At 40.9% G+C, this 22908-nt stretch overlaps 2 protein-coding genes across 3 annotated transcripts in view; both read right to left on the bottom strand.

The window, feature by feature from the left end:
- Positions 1-662: 662 nt before the first annotated feature.
- On the bottom strand, positions 663-8020 carry IL22RA2 (interleukin 22 receptor subunit alpha 2). 2 transcript variants are annotated; one of them, XM_069787222.1, is made up of 6 exons: positions 6343-8020; positions 5285-5435; positions 4287-4465; positions 2846-3015; positions 2240-2418; positions 663-1154 (listed from the first exon to the last, which is right to left on the bottom strand). In XM_069787222.1, the coding sequence occupies exons 1-5, from the start codon at positions 6437-6439 to the stop codon at positions 2263-2265; spliced, it is 753 nt and encodes a 250-aa protein (XP_069643323.1). In that variant the 5' UTR covers positions 6440-8020; the 3' UTR covers positions 663-1154; positions 2240-2262. The 2 variants fall into 2 exon arrangements, with proteins under 2 accessions (XP_069643323.1, XP_009916345.2); XM_009918043.2 differs by having other exon boundaries at positions 663-2418.
- Positions 8021-15309: 7289 nt separating this feature from the next.
- Positions 15310-22908, bottom strand: part of IFNGR1 (interferon gamma receptor 1) — a 30614-nt gene continuing 23015 nt past the window's right edge. Inside the window, exon 7 of the mRNA XM_069787221.1 lies at positions 15310-19371. Within this exon, the coding sequence (XP_069643322.1) occupies positions 18880-19371 (492 nt within the window). The 3' untranslated portion in view covers positions 15310-18879. The remainder of the gene's footprint in view (positions 19372-22908) is intronic.

Here is a 22908-nt window from a genome sequence, read left to right as displayed (position 1 = left end):
TATTGATTATGTAATGCTCTTTTTCATTTTGGTGAAGGTGAGAGAGACAAGCATTCACTTAAGCACAGCCTCCTCCCAGATGCCTACTGCCAGCAGCCTGATGCTGCGCTCAGCAGTGCTGCCTGCAGGTCAGGTGTTAGTGACAGGCTGTGAAAAATGCTTTGGATGTGGCTTAAATGAACTCAAGGTCTGTTACTTAAACTGAACCAATCCACCTTTGTGTATGTGAATTAAGGGAAAAATGGATAGTGATTATGTAGCAGGGAGCTTCATTTTTTCCCAGGGCTTGCTTTGCCCTCTTGTGTCTGGCCCACTCTTACCTCCTCTCATTTAAGTTGCAATAACAGAATGCAGTTAAGTATTAAGATTCTCATTAGTTACAGACCTTGCAGATGTGGAGAAGCCACTTCATCTCTCCATCCTGGGGTGGCTTAGCGGATATCTACCCAGACCTCACCCAGGAAATCTTTTCACTTATGAGATGAAGACTTGTAGGAGTAAAATCATTAGAAGTCACAGGTTAGAGTCAGCACCCATTCATCATTTACTGTGAAATAGTTGAAATAGAAGTCTTTTTCATTTAACTGTCTGTCACTGACTGAAAGCAAGCATCTTTTCTGTTTCAGTTTAAATGAGTTCCTGCCTAATCACATACTTGTTTCACTATCGGAAACGTTATGTTGAGGACACTATCAAGACATTGTGAGTGTGGGGTATGCTCCTGGACTACACAGTTCTTATTTTAAAGAAAGGACACTTTTTTCATCTTCTGTTACAACTTGTGTTGTAGAAGAAATAAAATATCTCAAACTTCTATTTTATAAATTGTATTTTAATTCCAAGGTTTAAAATAGAACACCCCTAGAAGCAATGTCAAGGATATTTTCACAAGTGCTTTTGCTTTCTTTTTTTTATTGTAGTACATGACTATTTCCTTTCTAAATGCAAATATATACCATTTAAAATTGTAATATAGGACATACAAAGCATCCTTGGCCTTTGTGTAGCATAAAATGATTATGATGAACCAAATCATTGAATGCAGCAAAGGTTAATTTAAAAAGTATCCAAGTATGTATTCCAGACATAGACCACAGATGTTGATTTACAGCTGGATCTGTGATGGGAGGCATCTTCCACCATTATTCCTGTAACTGGGAAGAGAAAGAGAATTGCTGCTGGACTGTGTGTTTAAGGTGGATGGTATTCAATTCAACTGAAAATGCAACACATGCCATTTGCCTGCATCCCTCCTGTACCTCTGCAGGTTGTTCAGCGGTCCAGCTCTGACCTGAGCTTCCAGCCTTTTGCAGTACTGGGAAAGCAACCAAAAATGCAGGAAAATCACCTAGAAACTGACTCCTTCCTTAGCCTAAACCTGCTGACCAAGTTTCATGAGAGACCAGTGTTATGCATCATATTATGAAGCAGAAGAAAGAAAATCTTTCATAGTTAGGGTACCAAGCTGAGAACAGACGCACAGGTTCAAATAATGATGCTTTTCCAGTTTTCCCCTGCTACCCCTAGAAAGGACCCAAATCTGAGCTTGCTAAGGCCAACAACACAGAAATCAGCTTTGGCGTAGGTCTTTGTACACTCTGTGCCTTGGTATCTGCAAGGCAGGATTGATAGTAAATCTCCCTGCTGGGCGTATGATATGTGAAGATAGTCTAATGATTGAGGTAAGTAAACAAACAGATTTTTTCAGACCAGCTAATTGAGCTAACTCTTGCATTTTGGCCCATGGAAACTCATGAAATCTGATAACTGATTTATTTCTAAACACATTACACCTGAAGAATGGCCATGAAAAGGACAGGTCCATTTGAATTAAATACATCACATAAATCCCTGAACAGAATTGCAGAGCTTGCAGCAGAATTGCATGTTAATAATGTTGGAGATCACTCATTTTCCTAGTTAATTATTACATGACAGTGATAAAAACTGATGAAAGCAATACTATGTATAACTGCTTAAAGAAACGGAAGAGGGAGATGTTTCTGAGGACCGTGCCAGCATACAAATAACTATCCACACCATTCCTCTAATCTCCTTAGCCATATCATTCCTACCTGGTGTGAAACTAGCTGAGGTGATATAAGAACTCTGGCTAATATTGTCATATGGGATGGCAGTTTTTATGCCACTTTTTTTCTCCTTTTGGAGAGTATCTGCCTTTGATGAGGGGATAGTTCTTGACTTCCAGAGTCATCTCCAATTTCAGCTGGTGACTTACCTGTCTCAGAGGCGCCAGCCCTGTCACTGCAGCACAGTGCATTGCCTGCTGCTGTAGGCACTGCTGCGGTCCAGCATTGGCACGTACGTTTTAGCCACGATGCAGTAGCTGACTCCGGGCCTCAAATTTTCTATTTTAATAACCTTGTCTTTTCCTTCATACACCGGGACTCTGTGTTGCTTCAGACAGAGCGGAATAAAAACAGCTAGTCAAGCACATTGCCCTAGCAAGTGTGTCTGTGACTAAAGTTTGATAAGAACAGAGGATGCAGAACAGCTCATGGACTTGCACAAAGTCAACAACATCAATAATTTATTTATGATTTTAATAGAAAATTCCCTCCAAAATTCCCCTCCTGTCCTTTTTTTCTTTTATCTAGGCCTTAGTGTATGAAATACTAAGCTGATGGGAAAGAATAAAGGGAAGAATTACAACTCAATTTAAATTTGATTCCTGAAAAATAGGCCTACTTTGTTTTCAAATACTTACCCAGTTATTGACACCCTCACGATCCCAGAAGACAACTTTGACTGTAAAACAAGAATAGTGTGCCCATACTTTCTTGGCCTTTCAACGGTAAATGTTCATCTTTGAATATGCACTTACCTCGTCTAGCAAGTTGTTAATTATGAAGACTTGGTATAGCAGATCATAATAATTTGTCATTGGTATCTGGCTGCCTCTCTTCCTTTTATAAGGAGAACGTGGAGCCTGGAGCTTTAGTATTATGGATTTGTTGCTATGAATCACAATTACCGTCGGAGGTCCTATCATAGCTAAGGAAAAAAACCAAAGCTGTAAACACAATTGTAGTTTATTAATGAAGTTTCACAGAATGCAGTTTGAATCCATTCAACAATTTAATGTTCTTGTTACCAACAATATATTATGCTGTATTTACTTTTAAAGTGCCACTTTGTAAATCCTTACTTCTTGGTGTTATTACTTGGGTCATTTTGGGGGTGACATTTCCTGTGTTTGTAAATCTGTTTTTGAGCCAAACTTTCTGAAATCTCGCAGAGCTGCATGTTGCTGACTGCAGGCTAATCAAGCAAAATGCTTTGGATTCTTTGCCCCAATTTTTTTTCCGCCCCCATATGTTTGGACTGCATAAAACAGCTGTTTGAACCATTTCTGTTATGCCAAGGACACAGCTTCAATCATTACTTTCAAATTTTTTGCAATCTGCTTGGTTAAACACAGCTAAGGGTTCAAGACAGTGCCTGCATATCTGTGTGTGCAGCCCCCGAGATGTGGGGAGACAGGACAGCAGCTGCCCCACGTGTCTCTCCAGGAGGAGGAGGTGGCACGTGGCAAGATGGGCTGTTGCTGCTGCAAGGTACTGCTTTATGTCAAAGCTTGTGGTTTCATCTGTACAGGAGGCTCAAGGTAGTTTGCACTTCAGGGCTGTGAAGTGACCTGCACTGACATTCACAATTCAGTTTTGCATTGACCAGTGAGCAAAAACTGATTAATTCATGGGAAACTTACTGGTAGGTACACTGGTACTGTTCAGTGTTTTGACAGTCCTCCAATTTGTAACATACTATGGCATTATGATGACTGTACTAACTAAAAGCTTTGCTCATGTCCTTTCTAAATACCCTGCAGCCAGGAAAACACATAAAAGTGAGAAGAATGGTGGCCACACAGTTCTCAGCTCTCTTCTCCCTTTTCCCCCCAAGCAGAGAACATTTCCTTCTTTACCACCTAGTGTTCAGTCCTTCCAGCAGCTCCAAAAACAGCTGAAAATAATTTGTGTAGTTCTATGCCTTGAGGAAGAGATTGAGTTAGAGGGAGCCAGGAACTTCTGATCTCCTAATTATTGATAAGTGGCTACTTATCCGTAACTGGTTGTCTTTCAAGCATGGGGAAAAGTATTTTATCACAACCCTTCACCTGAGAGCTGTTGACTGGCAACTTCTTTTGGTACAGCTTTGTGGCTAGAAAAGGATTACTCATGTTTGCAAATTGTGAGCAGAAATGATGTATTCCATGCCACAGAAAATCCAATTCCTTTCTCAGAGACCCATATGTTTGCACGTACTTTCTCGCCAGGGAGTGAATCTGCAGCTGAGGCTCCAGTCGGAATAGATGCCAGCTGACACGGCTTTCACTCTGCCGTAGTAAGGCTCCTGGATGTCAGAGGTCTCAGTTGTTAGGTCACAGACATAGTTTTGAATCCCCCAGCAGTCGTCTTTGTTTTGCCACATGCTCTGCCCATACCTATGAAGAAAGAGGAGGAAGGATGTAAGCTTTAGCTATCGGCAGCTGGGTCCATACAGATTTTTAACCTGTCTGTTTTAACTCGGCAGTAGTGACAAGTGTTCTGCTGTGGAATTTAACTCCCTTCAATTTGATGACAGGGAAGATTGATTTCATGGGCATTTGGGAGCTACAGGTTTCTGTCTTTTCTGAAAGAAGCCTAAAGCAGAGAAATGGGTCACCAGCCCTGTAGGAAGCCACCACATACTTGCCCCCTGGGAGAGGCAGGAGAGCTTTGGCTTAGCCAGTGTGTTCAATGACAGGCAGAATGCTGGCTTCTACCAGCTAATTTCTCAAAGGCAACAGTGATTTCAGGTGCTCACCAGGCGTGCCAGGGTCAGTAGCGTACCTCTTCTGAGGACCAGCCCCCAGTGCTGCCTCCAGTTTGCCATGTGAGGCACCCTATGGTGCTGTCGTGGGGAAGGTGGGCCACCAAAATACATTAAATGTCCTATTGCAGAAGTACCTGACCTAGGTAGACCTGCTTCAGGCAGGCAGTTGGACCCGGTGACCTCCAGAGGTCCCCTGCAAAGTACATTTTTCTGCAACTCTCTGGTGCAATGAGGGTGCAGAGCGCACTGCTGGAAGTGCTTGTTCCCTGTCTGCCTCGGGCTGTTCAGCTGCACCTTACGGGCTATTGCTAAGTGCAGCAACAACGGAGAGCTGGCAGCTGAGCAGGACATGGCTGTTCCCCAGCTGTGGGGAGAATATTCCGTGTCACCTGAGAAATCCCTTTGATGTGCCAAGCAGATGGGAGGCTGGAGTTCCCCTGGTACTTACACTTTATACTGCACAAAGTAGACTGCGTCTCTTGCCTCTCTGGCCCTCCCAGGCTGCCAATGCAAAGTGCTGTTGAAGTTTAACGAACGAAACTCTACCTTCTGCGGCTTAATTGAATCTTGCAGGTCTCGGTTTTCTAAAACTAAAATCGCTGCAAATAATAAAGAATGGTAACATAACGTGTTTGTCAGAGACACTCCTCTGTATCAAAATGGGGGAGCGTTGCTACAGCTCATTTGGTTTCACGACTAGCAGACTGCAGGCAAATTAACTCTCATGGATCTCATGTTCAAAACTTTCCAAGTCACAGTGACTAGAATTAGCAGTTACAGAATAAACATATTTAGTATTATGAAAGGAACACTTTTATGTGGTTTGTTTGTGGTTTGTTTGTTGTTTTTTTTTCCTTAGTGAGTTTACTGCTGTGAAAGATGCCTGATGAACACTGCAGGAAACAAACCCTTCGGATCAATTCACAAAGCCTGCAGTAAGCAGCCCCATCGGTAGTTAAAGTTGAGTGCTCTTTCCTCTGTATCTCAGCTTTAACTTGCAGAGATTATAGCTGTTTTAACTGTTGTCCCAGCTGTGTTTATCAGCTCTTGCCTAATAAAAAATAACGTGAGATTCACTGCTTTTCTGATCTGCACTACTGGAAAAAGCTGACTGACAATTTTCAAGATAATCTGTTTTCAAACTGTGATAGTTACTGATGGCAGAATCAGTTAATAACCTCTCTGAAGCACACAAATCCTAACATTTTTCTGGGTTTCGTGACCCAGATGACTGCAGCTTTATCCCTGGCATATCAGAGTCAGGTTAAGACTTGCACTAGTTGAACTGAAACTGGTAATACAGCCATGAATAAATCCAATGGGCAACATGCTTGTTTTATCTGCATTTCAGAACCTTGAGAGACAAAATAACAGACTAACTTGGAATTGACTGGACTTTTGAAACCTACCAAAAGATCCAGAGATTTCTTGACTCATCCGGAGATTCAATAACAGACCCAGTGCCTCCCCCCGCCCCCAGGAAAAGAGCAGAATGCCTTTACTTACTAGTTATCTCATCCTGAAGCAGGTGCATCAGTAAGCAGAGGGAGGAAAGCATGATCCCCCTCATGCTTAGGAGAGCAGCTCCATGACTGAAGAGCATTTCTCTTCCTCTTGGGCATGTCTTATGAGGAAGTAATTGTTAAACACTCCAGAGTTCCCCTTACTTTCAGCAGCTTCCAAAATCCCCGGTTTGGCTTTGGTTTAACTTAGCTGAAAACATATGAGTTGCTCTAAATTAATCATAAGCAATTGTTCTTACTTGGCAGCTGTGGTCACTCTGAAGTTTGGAACTAATTATGAAGCAAACCAGCATGAAAAAGGTTCTTTTTTTTAAGGCACTAATTCCCAAATGGTGTCTGGCAGTACTGCTTTATCCCATGAATTTGTCACACAAGCTTGCTTGCTTGCCATGCTAAGATTTTTATTTGTTTGTTTGGTTTTCAGCTCACTAGTCACTTAGAACTGAAGAACACAAGAAATTTTGCTGCAAACATGTAAAAGACCTACCCATGGGATGTCATCTGATTTGGTGGCCTGTCTTTGGGTCGAATGCAAGCTGACAGAGTTCGCAGGTGTGTTTGCGGCAGGATGTCATCTGGGAATACATCATCAGAGGAACAAGGGGCCGTGAAATCGCTGCCAGCCATGCTGCTGGGCAGCGCATCCACATCACGTTGGCTGCTGGAGAGATGCTGGGAGGCTGGGGCAGCTGCAGCACTGCCAGCCTCTGGGCAGGGAACAGGGAGGTGAGCCCAGCCCATCGGGCCAAAGTGCCACTCTGGGGTGGACTTTCAGACCGCCAGGAGTCATATGCCCCGACCGGTGCGGGTGTGCCACGATGCTGTATGCACAAACATTGGCATTTGTTGCTGCTGTCTTCCAAATCCTGCCTTTCCAATAAGCGCATCCCTGCGAGCCTGACCCCAGCGCTAGGGATGCTGGGGGTCCCCGGCAAAAGCGATCTCTCTGCATGTTTCTAAATACTTTAACGCCATGTGTGCGCCTGCCCGGTGGGAGCCAGGTTTTGTGCTCCTGGGATGTATGCGAAGCTCAGCTGAGCCAGTCGCTGGTGGCGAATGTGGTGCCACCGGAGGCAGCTGGGAGCCTGCTGGCCCTCCTGCCCAGCCTTGCCCCTCACTCTTCCCTCCCCAAAAGCTCCCCGGTGCTGATGTCCACATGTACTTCACTGCTCACGCACCAACACAGCTGGGCAAAAGTTAGGATGCATTCTCCTTTTGCAAGCTCATGTTGACAAGCTGGAAGAGAAAATGCAAATTTTGTATGACAGCACAGCACTACATAACAAAGCCCACCAAAGAAATAACGGATGTGAAAACTACCTGTCTGCAGAAACAAAAATTTGCCTAACAATCTTCTTTACTTTGGGAAAAGGTGGAAGCAAAACACCTGTCAGGTCAAAAAAGTGCAAGTTCTGGTTCAAATGAAGGTATTTTTTAATTTAAAGGCAACCGGTCACACTCAGCAAACTGGACAACATCTGCTCAAGAAGGTGGCCTTGGTCAGATTCATGGGCAGAGGCTACCAGTTCAGCTGATCAGCTCTACCTCATTATCCAAGAACTGAACCTGCAGCAGATATATTAAAATGCTAGATGTATAGCTTTGAATAATTAACTAGTTAATCCAGTTAAGGGAATTAAAGAGATGAGAAGAAATGCAGAAAAAAATCCCCCCAAACAAAATGGAGATAGAAGGCAGAAAGGCCACCCTGCCATCGCTGGCTGGGAATTTGTTATCTATTCATTTCCCAAACACATTTTCAAAATCCAATGACCTTTAAGTAGTTCCCCACACCAAATGCAATTAGTATTTCATCATGTTATATAAGCTCAAGTGCAGGAATAGGGAACTTCTATAAACCAGACTGAAATGTCATCAAAGTTTAGTCACAGGTTGTGTGTTTGCTTACTTGAATTGTACCAACACACCTTCCCGGACCCTGCGGAACGACCCATTGCCGGGAGCTGAAGCGTGGAGCTTTGCCAAAATTGCTTTTGATGGCGGTTCCTCCTACAAACGCAGAGCTGAGGGCCAGCCTGCCCGGCGCCCATGGGTTTCGCTCAGAAAAGGCTGCTATGCCACACCTAGCCCATGGAAAAGCTCAGGGTTTACCTGCGTGCTGCACCCTGACAGCGCTTTATCTGCAAATGGGCTTGGCACTCTGAAGTAATCGGTAACTCTTCACATAATTTTTGTGATTACTGCAACAGCTGCTGGTAATCCCCAGGTTATCAGTATCCATAACGTGTCCAACTTACCATCTTCAGTCATGCTTCTTTAGTGCTTTGTGTGATAAAAATAGCTACACTCAAACAAGTACCAGCTACACACAGAGAGACATGTACATACATACACATCTTGAGTTTCGTAGAATACATGTATAGTATGCTTGAAAGTGTAAATTGAGGAACACTATAGGATGACATGCACTGCAATGCTATTTAAAATACAAATGAGAACTTTTAAAAAACAATATTGTTTAAGCATACTCTGAGCCATATTTTATGAAGAAATGGAAAATGAAAATATATTACTTTTCCCCAGCAGAGTTCACATAGGTAGTTACGCTACTAGCTGATCCTAGCTTACACTGAAGCATCTTTTTAATCCAAACCTTTGTGAAGCAGCAGTACTGATGTTTCTGTGAAGCAACATAGAACCATGGGCATGAGGATTTTTTCCATTCCTGGAATAAAAACCTATCTGAATGCTGGGTAGACAGATTTCTTTCTCTTCAGGACTGGATATGGCTACACAGAGGTGAAAGTCAAGTATATGCTTGCTGGGAGCTACCTGACTTATCCAATCTGACTTGTTGGGTTTGTTTTTTAGTTTTTTCCCTTGAATGAGTTGTTTCCCATCCATAAGAGGAAAAAATTTAACCCTGGAACTGCTTCTGCAGCATCACCTTTGGTTTTTCAGATGTGAGTCTCTGATATTTCCACTGGATGTGAGGGCGGGTTTTGTTTACATGCCTGGGTGAGGGTGCGGGAAGATGAAGGAAGGGGAGAAACTCCCAAAGCATACAGAGAATACTTCCAGTAACTGGCAGAAGCCAGGCGAGTCTCTCTCACATGCGGCATTTCACACGAACTATAAAAAAAGAGTGGTTCAGATTATTCTGGACCTGAAGACTATTCTCAATTGGAGCTGTAATTTTCAGTCTTGTAAGCAGCCAGCATGGACTCACAGAAAAACCTGTCTTGGGAGGGGGCTCTGGTCATCCAGTCCACCCTAACGCTCAGAGCAGGGCTAACAGCAGTTTTAACCCACACTTAACCTCTTTCAGTGCACGTTTTCCCCCCATATATCTAAGTCGGATTCCCCAGCTGCAACTTATGACAGCTGCTGCAACTTATGACAGCTGCTTTTTGTGTTTTGACTGGGGGCCTTGGAGAGAAGTCTGCCTTTTCTGCAAATACTTATATAGTTGGCAACTGCAGTTAGATATCCCCCCGCAAGCCATTGCCTCTCCCAGCTGAAGGGACCGGCCTCCCTCAGCCCCTCTGGTGTGCCACGTGTGGCAGGGCAGCCCTTCACCAGCTCAGTGGGGACCGGGAAAATGAATCACTACACACACACACAACAGAAAAAAGAAAAGAAAGAAACCCCCCCTCAGTCACGCAGGAGGGACTTTTTGGACTCTTCCCCCCCTGCCCTTCAGGGAAGAGGCATTGCATCACACAGGTTCCTACAGACAAGTTTCTGAGGAAGCAAGGCTGACTTTCACTGCACAGTGCGTGCCTTCGCTGCTTCCTGCCCACAGGTATGAACTGTTCAACACGCACTGTTAAAGGGCTCGGGTCGACATTTTAAAGATTACGGTTAGCAATTTCCAATGCTGTAGCTGCACCTCGATAGTGAGACATTTGAACATATTAAAGATGAAGATCTGCTGAAGGCTCACTGTGTAGCAAGTGATTATTTGCACATACAATATTTATTTAACGATGTGCAAGACACACATTGAATTGTACCAGAAAGTTAGTAACCAACACTAACATTCTTTAGGAACTGTAGGTAATACGAAACCTCAAAATAGCTCAAAGCCTTTTATTTTAATGACAAGTTTCCTTAAAATTGTCGGGTTTTCTCATTTGCAAAGCTGTAGGATTTTTTTTTTTTTCTACTGCTAAGGAGTGCTGTAGCTTGTTTAAGCCCACTGAGAAAAGACTTGCTTTTCTTTAGGTTGTGGGTGCCTCACCAAATCATCTACAGACAAAAGCCCACCAGCTTACAGACACGTGGAATTAATATTCCATAGTTCATTGGTTTTGCTTAGGTAATCTTAATAGTATAGAAAAGGTGCCATGTGATCACTTAGACAACAGAAACCACAGCTAAGCCTGGAGAGGTACAACACAAACATTGCTCATGCCTTCTTGGCCACCTACTAAAGCAAAGAAAGGCAGGCTCAAAGCCTGGCAGTGCCGATGCTCGCTCTCTCCGACACACCGCCACCAGAAGCAGCTGAGGCAATGCCTGAAATACTACCAGTGTGGGTAGGATATGACCCTGCATTCATTTTATCGTAGGTGGTGGTTGGAAGTCTCTGTGACTGATCACCGAAGCCCTGTCCAGACCACAGACTGTGCTGGGCTGACTTACCACGCTGCACAAGAAGGGCGAGAGTTTGGCAGCCATGCACTGGGGGAAGAGATGGAAGGAACTGGGATGCCTGCCTCCACAGCTGTAATCAAGGCTTGGGCTGCAGAAGGAGCAAATGCTTCTGGTAGCTACTGGGGGCAATAAAACCTGGAAAGATACAAGCTCCAAGGGTTGCCCTGGCCAAGGGAAAAAAGAAACAAAAAAGAGAAACTGCCTTTCACTCACTTCTTCTGCAAGTGGAAGTTTGTGGCTCAGTTCTGTGGTTGTCTTTCAAATTCTCAAGATCATCTCTGTATCACCCAATGAGTGCAAACTCTAGAACAGGAATCTGTTCTAACAACAATCTTCACCACCACCGTCTCCAAGTTACTATTGAATCTGTAAACATACTGTAATTTTATGAGCTTTTTTTTTTTAAATACAATGCCTCAGATGTGTGTGGATACAGTCTCCTGGCATTCAGGAATCAGCGTGCTGAGCTTTTCAGGACAGAACGCTCCACACTCAGCATAACTGGTTTTCACACTTCTCAGAGGTGTTAGTTTCGAGTTTACTGCAACATGACCATTTAACCAGAAAATTTAGATCACCCTGTGATACTTAGCTTGCCAAAAAGCTTTGTTCCATATTCTTTTTCTTACAGGAAATGAAATTTGGTGTATCTCAAATAAAATTGCTAGTTTTGCTGCACAGCCTGGAAGCAGTTGATAAAGTAATTCTTAGTAATTGATCACCCAGTGTTTTGTTCCAATTTCTATTCAGATTTGGCAGGGGGGAAGCAGGTACTATACTAATACCTGATATAAGGCCAGACTGATTCCTGGGATGAACCCACATGGAAGAAGGGACTGAGGAATGGCAAAGGTGCTCCCTGCCTCTTTGCCTCCCGGCACCACCCTCTAGTCATTCAGGCAAGCTTTTGCAGCCCTTCCTTACCTGTTATAATTTATCTCACATTTAATCACATCTGCAGCAGGTTGAAATTGTGGCTGTTGTCACAGGCCTCAGCTCTACCAAATCTGGTAGCAGAACGCACATACCGCTACATACAGTTCCCATCTTCCACGGTGGGACTGTGCATGCCCTCCACCCTTCCTACAATTAACCAAGCTGCTATTAACTTGCAAAGAACCCCCCCAAAACACTCAAACCCCCCAAATGTTAACACAAAACAAGTCATACCCAGAAAGAAAATACAGTGTATTAGATTTTTATTCTTTTCACTCTGTATTTTCAGTCTGAAAGGATTCTATATACTCTTTGTGGAAAGGTATTTTTGAAGGGGCGTAAGTTGTTTAAGCAACCTTTCTGAGTCTGCGCTACTCAAGAGATGTCAGTGCAGGAAAAAGCCAGATCGGACTTGACATTGCTTACTGCCCTACTGCACACATTGCAAATATTTGACAATTGTAGGATTAATTTTGCAGAACAGAGTGAGCTGGCTGGCAGAACCGCCTTGTTTGCCTGCCCATCATTTCCTCAGCATGTAATGCATTTCCTCTTTTAAGCTGTGGCTGGACAGCAGAAAATAAAACTTCTTTGCCCCCAGATAAATGAAAAAATAGGTTTCAGCCTGATCAGCTACCCTGCAATTATCCGATTACACAAATGGGCAAGTTAGAAAACGTGGGAGTGAGAGGTGTGTTCAAATGAGATAACCCCAAAAATTCAGGAAAGAAAATTGGTTTGACTGTAAGTAATTCATAATGGGTTAATCAAAACCCTAATCTATTACTAAAACTCACAGAGTCTCTGTTACAAATTTAAATATAGTAATTAATGCAGACATGTTATAAATTCAAGTTTTCCCATTTGTTCTGACTCTGCTCAATCTACACAGCCATTTCTAAGAAAATCTGAATTCTTAAGGTATGACTGCTCTTATTGGAATCAGCCCTACTCATAATCTTAAGAAGTTACTTGGAAGGAGTAAACTTATTGATCAGGAGTAGAAAATGTTTTTAAATGTCACATTCTAGATTTGACAGACAAGTGAAACCAAAATTCTTCTAACAGTAGCCTACATTCTTTTGGGTAAACTAGCGTGACACTTGAAGACAAATCGTTGATTTCCAAGATACATATAAGAATGCACATGCTCATTATTAAGAAGTAAACATCACATAAATAAGACTTCTGTGATCATTTAAACTTCAAATAATGTAATCAGTAGGAGTTTCAGGGAAGCTCAGCTTTCCTTGCTCTGTAGCAATTAATCCATTCAAATGGAGTGACCATTTAATCCTTGTCCATGATTTTTTAAATAGAACATAAGGAGAGTCCCCAGGCTCAAGCAACAGAATCAGAGTGAAGTTATTGCAGGCTGCATCAATAGCACAAAAGGGCAAAAAAGAAACTGCAGAGTCGATGATGTAGCCAGAATCAGTGGATCAAAGAGCTCCTGTGTGTCAGCCCTCATCCCTCTCCAAGACCAACTACTGGAGTACAGAAAAGGCACCACCTCACATCTGTACCAGAGAGAGACTTTGTTCAAAACAAAGGGATGTAAATCATGTCCTCAAAGTCAGACTTCCACAGCTGCCTGGAGTGAGTGGTATTTCACCCAAAGGGTATCTCCACAAATGAGAAATGACCTTAGTTTAAAACTAATTCTACATGCTAATACATCTGGTAAGCAGAATACAGTAACTGGCTACATATAATTACACACACATAAATGCTATACTTATCTCCCACAGTGTTTTCTCTTCATTTTCAATAATGCTCAAGCATACAGTACATACGTAACATGAACTGAGCAAGCTTCAAAAGCAGATTTAGTATTCAGAACAAAAGCTAACAGTAAGAAAAGGCGATCACACACATTTGTCTTCTGAGATTTTTTTAAATTCAATATAAAAGCATTTAAAATTTACAGTATCTACAAGTAGTTTAGTTACAAATTTCAGACAAGAACCAAACTATGTTCAGCAGGCTCATTGTTGATAATTAAGTTTCTGAAGTCAGGAAGACTTGCATTAAATGTTAGAAAATACTTTCTAGGGGTAAAGAACTCCTAGAATAAATTGCCTGATGGGGTTATGGAGTCTTTAAACAAATGCATAGGAGAAATGATGCAGTTCTGGGTGTCCTGGTTTCAGCTGGGATAGAATTAATTTTCTTCCTAGTAGCTGGTACAGTGCTATGTTTTGGATTTAGTGTGAGAATAATGTTGGTAACACACTGATTTTTTCAGTTGCACTAAGTAGCGCTTATCCCAAGTTACAGATTTTTCAGTTTCCCATGCTCTGCCAGCAAGCAGGTGCACAAGAAGCTGGGAGGGAGCATGGCCAGGACAGCTGACCCAAACTAGCCAAAGGGATGTTCCATACCATAGAACATTATGCTCAGTATATAAACTGAGGGGGAGTTGGCCGAGAGGGGCAGATCACTGCCTGGGGACTGGCTGAGCATCAGTCAGCAGGTGGTGAGCAATTGCATTGTGCATCACTTGCCTTTTCTTAGATTTTACTTCTCCCTCTTTTTGCTATCTTCCTTTTCATTACAATTATTATTATATTTTATTTTAGTTACTAAACTGTTCTTATCTCAACCCACAAGTTTTACTTTTTTTTTCCAATTCTCCTTCCCATTCTACCAGATGAGGGGGAAGGAGTGAGTGAGCAGCTGTGTGGTGCTTAGTTGCCAGCTGGGGTTAAAGCATGAGACTGCAGAGAAGAATGAACCAACCATAAGACCCCTGGAGGTCCCACCTAGCCCAATGATTGCATCCTTTTAGAGAAAAGAGAAAGTGTATTAATAAACAAGGGCTTCATAGTTAAAGGACTGAATTTTTAAAAACCACACTAAAGAAATCTATGCAGGTCTCTTATAATATAAAAGGTGCTTTGTGCTTGGTTTGTTGTTTTGGTTTTTTTTAAGACATGCTGAAAATATTAATTTGAACCAAGTGACATTCTAACTTTTTATTATCAGATCTGCAATTAGCAATAAAATATTGTGGTAATACTGCAAATGTTCTGCTTTTACGCTTTTTCCACATAAATCAATAATGTAGCTTAAAAAAAAAAAAATCATTCTTGTCAAAGCTACTGACATCTGTGGAAACAAGACATCTTGTAGTGTCCCAGTTGCTTAGAACAGGCATGCGTATTTGTCTGTAGTCCTTCACTAGTTAAGATTGCAGGAAAAGAAACTTGCATGGGAAGAGCTGTTTCGCTCGAGGCTAGAAATAACCAGGTGCTCTGAAGTGGTGACATGTAAACAGTTTAGTATTACTAAGTAAGAGCTATTAAATAATTTTGAACCTGTTAATGTTAGGTACTTTGATATCCTGTGTCAAGGTGCTATGCATGAATATCCAGAAGCTTAAGCAAAGTACTACTTCATCACAAGAGTATTACTTTATTAATTTAAACTCATTCAGTAGTTAAGTGAAAATGCATAGATAAATACTACCTGGCAGCTTCCAAACCACAGGGCTCAGATATTTGGTACTACAGAACTGCAAAAGCAAGGCTAACCAGCTGTAGCTGGCAAGGCATTTCTATGTTCCCTATCGCAAGAAGTCATCACACTGCAGGCTGCTGGATCGTATCCTAGTAGGAATACCATCATGTACTTGCCGTGTTTTTAGGCTCTCTCAATACCACTACTAGCAACTGCTAGAAACAATACTGGGGGAAATAGAGCTTATTGACCCAGGGAACACATCTTGTCTCACTGTGGCCTTATGATTTCAGCTAGTCACAGGTAATAAAAGAATCCGGTGCTTTGCGTGCCCTTAAACTTCTTTATTTCACAATTATAAAACCTGCAAGTTGGCCTGAGTAATTTAAACATCTAAACTATCCCTGTGCTATTGCCTACTTGTTAAGTACACAGCACACAGAAGACATACCTGCAGAGAGGGTGGTAATTCAGTGGCTGTTGCAATTACAGTTCAGAAATTTTCATTAAAAAAAAATACATTTAACGTTGTAAAAGTTACAAGAAGAGGTCAGTTGTGCACATACATATGTTGTATAGCACAAAGCACTCATACTCCTATGCTTGATTTTCAGCTTACAGAGTAACAATGCCTTTCCATTATATGTAACTACCCGCCATGCCAAATTTTTCCCATATGCTCATTTTATATTTCTGATCGATCTTAACATCCTTGTGCTTAACTATATCCTAGCACCTGGCTGGTCCCTTTTACTCACATAGGGCTCTATGTGACTTGAAAGATTCAGGACAATGTACAATGCAGTAGTATTGCAGGGGGAAGACAAAAGAATCTGAGACAGTCACTTGGTTTTAAAATGGATCTATCTGCCCCCACACAGGCAAAAAATAACATTCCTCTCCCAGTGTGGCAGCAAAGGAAAACCTTCCAGAACAGAAAACACTTAGTGATCTCTTAGGTTCACACAAACCTAAGAGGCTGAATCTTAGTTAATAATTTTCCTAACAGTGCCAGGGTTTCAATATGCACTGTTAATAATATAAATATAACATTTCCAAGAAATTACATTCTTCTGACAGAATAGTTTTGAGGCAGATATACTGAACAGAATGACTACTATGGCTAATTCCTCATCTTCTTGGAGAACAGCAACATATTTTTTTTTTGGACAAAACTGACAGAAGGAAAACAACCTCCCAATTGCAAGAAGATGAAATACTCCAAGCAGTAGCAAAGAAGATACTCAGCAAATTGTCTGATCAGAAACTTCTTCTCCCAAAACAAGGTAAACTCAGTTTCCAATGCCCTATTTCTCCCTTGTGAGCCAAGTTTAACTTAAACGCTTGCCTGACATTTATAAAGTCCAGAGGTATTTACTGCAGTTCATATTTATCAACAAACCTACAAAACCTGAAAGAAATTACATCAACTTCACGCTCTGCCCAAGTTGCAGCTGCTCATCATCTTAGTAGACAGACTGCTAAAAGCACACTTCAGTGGTGAACCTATTATTAACTGAAAAGTCAGCTTAGTTGAAGTTTCAAAGTGTAAGCTAATTCTGATTTTCAAAAGCTTCTTGTAACACCAAAAGAGTTTTCTGCACTTCCACAACGGAGATATCTATACACTAGTGGATCCTAAGCAAAAAGTCACCAGCATTGCCTTCTAGGAACTCAACCAAGAACACAACATTGAAAAAGTTACTAGGGGGTCTCACTACATTTGAACATAATGCAGAAACAAATCAAAACCAGCTAATGCATACCAAAATCTTTCTAGTTGGGCTTTCCATTACACCATAACTACAAAATTCACCTATTTGATTGGGCTTTTCCTAACATTATCAAAACCCTGCTAACAAATCTGTTATCTTCCCATGAGTAAAGAAGGGAAAAATAGCTATTGTCTTTAAATCTTTGGGAATTGAGAATGTACCACTGGGGTTAATGTCTGACATCTGCAGGAATGAAAGTACTCCAGAAACTATTGTATAAACTAACTTTATCTTAGGAATACTCATGCCACTGAGAAGCGTTAAGGACAGAAGTACTATGATACTGGTTTTCCTTTAAAACCACCTGCTATAAATTGCAAACATTTCTGATAATCCTATAAAATATATCTTTAAAAACAAAGTATTTGTTTTGTATAAACACTGTATACAGACAACCTTGTGTCTGTATAACAACTTTTTTCTGAACTAAGCTTCATTAGGAACTATTGTAAACATTTCCTACAAACAGAAAATACCCATCAAATCTTGACTAAAGGCAAATAACTGGATTGCAGGCATTAGAGTCAAAAGTTTTTAAATATAACAAATAAAATCCTCATCCTTCAGTTTTCAAAACTACCATCTCATGCTACAAAATTCAAAGGGCTGTCAGATGACAATAACTTATGAACTACAACTTACCACACTACTTCTCTGTTGTCCTGAGATGCATTTTTGAGGGAGGTAATTTGGTGTAGTTCCTGAGCTATGCCATAAAAAGGGGAAAAATGGTAGTCATTTTCAACCTGCTAGAAAACATGTTTGAACGAAGTCCTGTTGATTTCTATTGTTCTAAGAATTAGGATAAAAATGCTCTGGAGGAAAGCAGGCTTTTGAATTTCGAAAATATTTTTAAAAGAATTTATGCAACCACCCATTATACACATTTTTTTTCCAATGACGATCCGCCAGCATGCTAATACAGGAGTTATCCAGAATGTGACATGGTTACACAACATACCTAGGTGATCCAAACAGATGTAGCTACACAAAAATAAAAGCACTTTTAAAAATAGCTTTTTTAGTCACAGCACTTATGTTATAAAGGACGAAGTCTATAATTTTCTCACCGACATGTACAAAGTAACCATCCTGGAAGTACATACTTCTATTGCAGAAAAGACTCTAAATAACTGGTTCTTGGCCATGGAGTCAAATTCTTAAGATATACAGGAAAACGTTACAGGCATATTCTTACTTAAACGAAATAGTAGCATTTTGTTTAATACAAAAATACTCTTCAAAAGAAAAAGACAAGCAAGATAATATCTCCAATAAAGGCAAAAACTCTCAAAATATTTCTGGCACATCTCTATTGTAACCAAGTGAAGGACTTAAGCATTATGTTCATCGAATTAATTTTAAAAAGGATTTGAAACAGAGGGGAATAATGATACAGCTGCTGTTTTATACTCCTCCATGAAGTCTGTTCTCCATAGAGTACTGTTAAAAAAGAGCTCTATTTCAAATAGGAAATAGTAAATTATGTCATATACACAAACACTTCTAAAGTGGTTATTATGAAATTTCCCCCCACTTTTTATGCTGTTCTCAGGCACTACTTTCAGTTCCATTTCAAGATCCTGCTGTACTAAGTTGTGTACTAGTTACTCTGGTTGGATCAGAAAAGTACAACTTATAGATGTTCGTAATACAACACAGACTTTCCATAATCTTCAGTAATGCTGTTCTTCCTCAGTTCTGGTTAAACACTTCAGCTATCCTGGTTAGTCAGTCGGCCTGTAAGCAATCACAGGCTGTTCTTCACCAACATCTATCAACATATCTAATGGAACATGAGGCTTGTCATAGCCAGAAAACTTGAGACAGCTGCTTGGTACGACTGTTTGTTTTATTTCTGTTGCAGAAACCTCTGGACCTGAAGAGTTACTGCATATATCCATTTGGCTACCGTCAGAAATGAAATAACTCTCTTTTACTTTATGATTCTGTTCGTCATCAGAAGATACCTCCTCTGTGCTTTCCTGCACAGACACCTCTTCTGCTTTGGCTGGTGCCTCTGGGGGAAGAACAGAAGATGCTCCTTCACTGGAATTCTCAGGACTAACAATGTCTTCTTTTGGCTCTGCCGCCAGTGAGGTTACTTCATTCGCTGGCAACTCTGACTGGCTTGGCGTGAAGCTCATTACAGATACGTATTTTGCCTCCGATTTTGATTCTAGAATGCTGTCTGTATTCAGGTTTCTTATCACACTGACCTTAAATGGGAAAAAAAAAAAAAAAATCACTTTTTGTTCCATATAATCTACTAATTTATTGGCTTCATCTTCTGCCGAAGTTCAGAGGTTAAAAAAAAAAAAATGCAAGTTCATAATACAAATTTAATGTCATTACAACCAATCCCAACAGAAATTAGTGAAATTAGAATCTGGCAAGGTCATTAGCCTATATCTATGATTTCAACTGTTTTATTAATGCTTTTATGCAAGCTTTCAAAAATGCTTTCTATGTGCAAACATATTTAGAAGGACCAAATCCATTTCATGTCACCCACTGTATTTAAGTAATTTGAAGTTTGCAATGTAGAGGAAAACAGCGAAAGAAGAAAAAGCTGTAATACTCTTCAACTAGCTGGGGAAACCTTTCATATTCCTTAGCTAATGAGTGTAATTTGCAAGGACTGTAATATTTTGTGGCAACTGTCTCAACTGGGAGTGAAGTGAACTTTGGAAAGATCTTTAAAATGACAAGAAAACCTTTATGCATACCCAGCAGTCATATCTATGCTAAAGTCTTCCTAGTTATTTCTCCTGTGTCACTAACATTGAAGTTTCACTTCAAGCATCTCAAGTAACAAGGGTAATTAAGATACGGTTGCTATTTAAAGAGAAGTATTTACCATAGTTAAGTTAATATTTTTCTTTGGTGCACATTATCTAATACCAGCAAACTGACAGCCAGCGTGCTTAAGCTGGATGTCAGCAGTATTTCCTGGCATGTGTAGGTGCTCAGATATCTTCCTGTCTCCAACGACAGCACCTGAACTTTTAGGTCTTTCACTGTCTCAACAGACTAGGGAGATACACCAGTGGAAACCAGGCTCAAGTATACATACAAATAACATATCCCAAGGAATCCGTAACAGTTAGGGTAATCAACAGTTTCTTTAACTTTCTTTTCTAAGGGCTTGTCCACCTACGAATTCCCAGTAATTTTCATGTGCACATTTTCTGGAGGAGAGTTTGAGAAGTCCATTTCGAATCTTATTAGGACCTTGACAAAACCTGCATGGTTCCACGACATATTAATGCTGTGTAAATGTATAAATAGGAGACTATGTTACTGCCCTATAGACGCTCACAGGAAAAAAAAAAATCTGCACAAAAGCTAATGAAGCAGCTTCTCTATTGCAAGATGACAATTATTTGTGGCAAATATCAATCGAAATTTACAGGAACAATTACAATTTCTCCAAATTGAAAATATATGCTGTATAAAGAAAAAAGCCAGAGTCACAAAGAAAATCCTGAAGTGTTTTGTGAATATTGTCCTGGTTTCAGCTGGGATAGAGTTAACTGTCTTCCTAGTATCCATAAGTGTTCTATAGATACAGTGAGAGAACTGAGCCTTATCATTCCTGTCAGGCTCAGAAAAAGCACCAGCAGACAGCAGAAAAGTTGACTTAAGTATGAGCTAAAAAATGGAAGTTGATGCTTTTCAATGAGTCTTTCTCTTACAGAGTGGGTGTTTTCTACCCACTAAAATATCTGCCACCATTTAAAGGTAAGAGGCACTGAAAAAAAACCCCAGTGAAGTTAAAGCAGAGGAAGATGCTCACAGCATACCAGTTAATTAAGGCCAGGGTCCTTTTAAAGTGGATAGGCCCTTATCACAAATCTTACGACAAAAATCTAGTACAGGACAAATCACACACAGGACAAATTGGAATGACTGAAGATGGTGCGTGGAAGCAGACGGCCTCTTGAAATACTTTTTGTGAGGTAAATGAAAGAAAATGAATGGCTCTCTACAGCTAAGCTGCTGAAACATGAGATTCCTGTGATGCAGCAGAAGACTAGCACGATGAAGTCTTGTAAAGGAATCTGTCCCATTTCACTAGATGCATATTCCTGGTAGGATCCTACTATGAATAAGGATGTTTAAAACATTTAAATGCACATTTTCTCTAACGAAGGCAATCCTTCAACGCCCATACTGAAAGACAGTTGCACTGTGGAATTAGGACCTATACATGACTGACATGTTATTCTTGGGAGTCATGAACAGCATAGAAAAGACAATTTAAAAGTTCTTGAGATCTAAATGGCAATGGATTTATTTTTTTTTTCCTTTGGGTACATGAGACTCAGCAAAGGCAGCTGCTTGATGGTTACTGTTTCTTATTTTTCCTTCTGTTGGAGAATTCCAACTTGCCAAAAGTCATTCAAATGATGTTTTAGCATCTACTTAAAGCCACCAGGAAGCAGATCACTGGAAGGCAGCAGTCCTAAGGCAGGACACCTTGCCTAGCCTTTCAACAGATTAAAAAAAACTCCCTAGATATTTCATTTTCAGACAAGCTCAAGTAAAGTACAATGGTCATAACCTGTTGTCGTGGTTTAACCCCAGCCAGCAACTAAGCACCACGCAGCCGCTCACTCACTCCCCCATCCAGTGGGATGGGGGAGAAAATCAGGAAAAAGAAGTAAAACCCACGGGTTGAGATAAGAATGGTTTAACAGAACAGAAAAGAAGAAACCAATAATGATAATGATAACAGTAATAAAATGACAACAGCAATAATGAAAGGATTGGAATGTACAAATGATGCGCAGGGCAATTGCTCACCACCCGCCGACCGACACCCAGCCAGTCTCCGAGCGGCGATTCCCTGCCCCTACTTCCCAGTTCCTATACCAGATGGGACGTCCCATGGTATGGAATACACCGTTGGCCACTTTGGGTCAGCTGCCCTGGCTGTGTCCTGTGCCAACTTCTTGCGCCCCTCCAGCCTTCTCGCTGGCTGGGCATGAGAAGCTGAAAAATCCTTGACTTTAGACTAAACACTACTTAGCAACAACTGAAAACATCAGTGTTATCAACATTCTTCTCATACTGAACTCAAAACATAGCACTGTACCAGCTACTAGGAAGACAGTTAACTCTATCGCAGCTGAAACCAGGACACCTGTGCGGAGAGAAATATCTAGTACACATTCAAAGGTCAGTGACAGGCTCTCAGCTCCAAGAAGTCTACAGAGATAACTTCACATCATTAAATTTATTATTCATATTAATCATTTGCATTATTTATTCATTACTTTAAATGATTAATCATAAAAATAATCATAAGTTATTAATTATTCATTTTAAATTCCCACATTATTCATATCACCTGTACTGAAACTACCCTTATGAGCGCTGCAATTTTTATTTTTCACTAGAGATTTCAATGGAAATGGACAGAATCACAGAATATTCTGAATTGGAAGGGACCCATGAGGATCATAAGAGTCTAACTCCTGACTCCACTCAGGGCAACCCTGAAGTTAAACCATGCAGCTGAGAGCATGGTCCAAATGCTTCTTGAACACTGACAGGCTCAGTGCTTGACCACCCAGGTAACAATCTTTGTAAGAAGTTACAGGTTTCATTCAGCTCCTGAGCAACAAAGCATGATGTGGCATGTGAACCAGACTGTGGAACACTGGAACCTAGGAATCACGAGATAACATATAACCCAGTAAACTGAGAATATGGGCACACAAATGAGTTTCTACAAGGTGAGCTAAAGT

The sequence above is a fragment of the Haliaeetus albicilla genome, chromosome 7 (assembly GCF_947461875.1).
Source record: "Haliaeetus albicilla chromosome 7, bHalAlb1.1, whole genome shotgun sequence".
Taxonomy (NCBI): Eukaryota; Metazoa; Chordata; class Aves; order Accipitriformes; family Accipitridae; genus Haliaeetus; species Haliaeetus albicilla.
Note: the sequence above shows the minus strand (reverse complement) of the source record. Positions and strands in the feature narration are given on the sequence as shown.

What these genes read in the sequence shown, in the direction of transcription:
- IL22RA2 (XM_009918043.2), bottom strand. Translation starts at nt 6,439, where the DNA reads ATGCTCTTCAGTCATGGAGCTGCTCTCCTAAGCATGAGGGGGATCATG. An exon ending in ATTCACTCCCTGGCGAGAAA is followed by an intron (nt 3,016 to 4,286) that starts GTACGTGCAAAC and finishes TTTTTTCCTTAG; the next exon opens with CTATGATAGGACCTCCGACG. An exon ending in TTAACAACTTGCTAGACGAG is followed by an intron (nt 2,419 to 2,845) that starts GTAAGTGCATAT and finishes CTCTGTCTGAAG; the next exon opens with CAACACAGAGTCCCGGTGTA.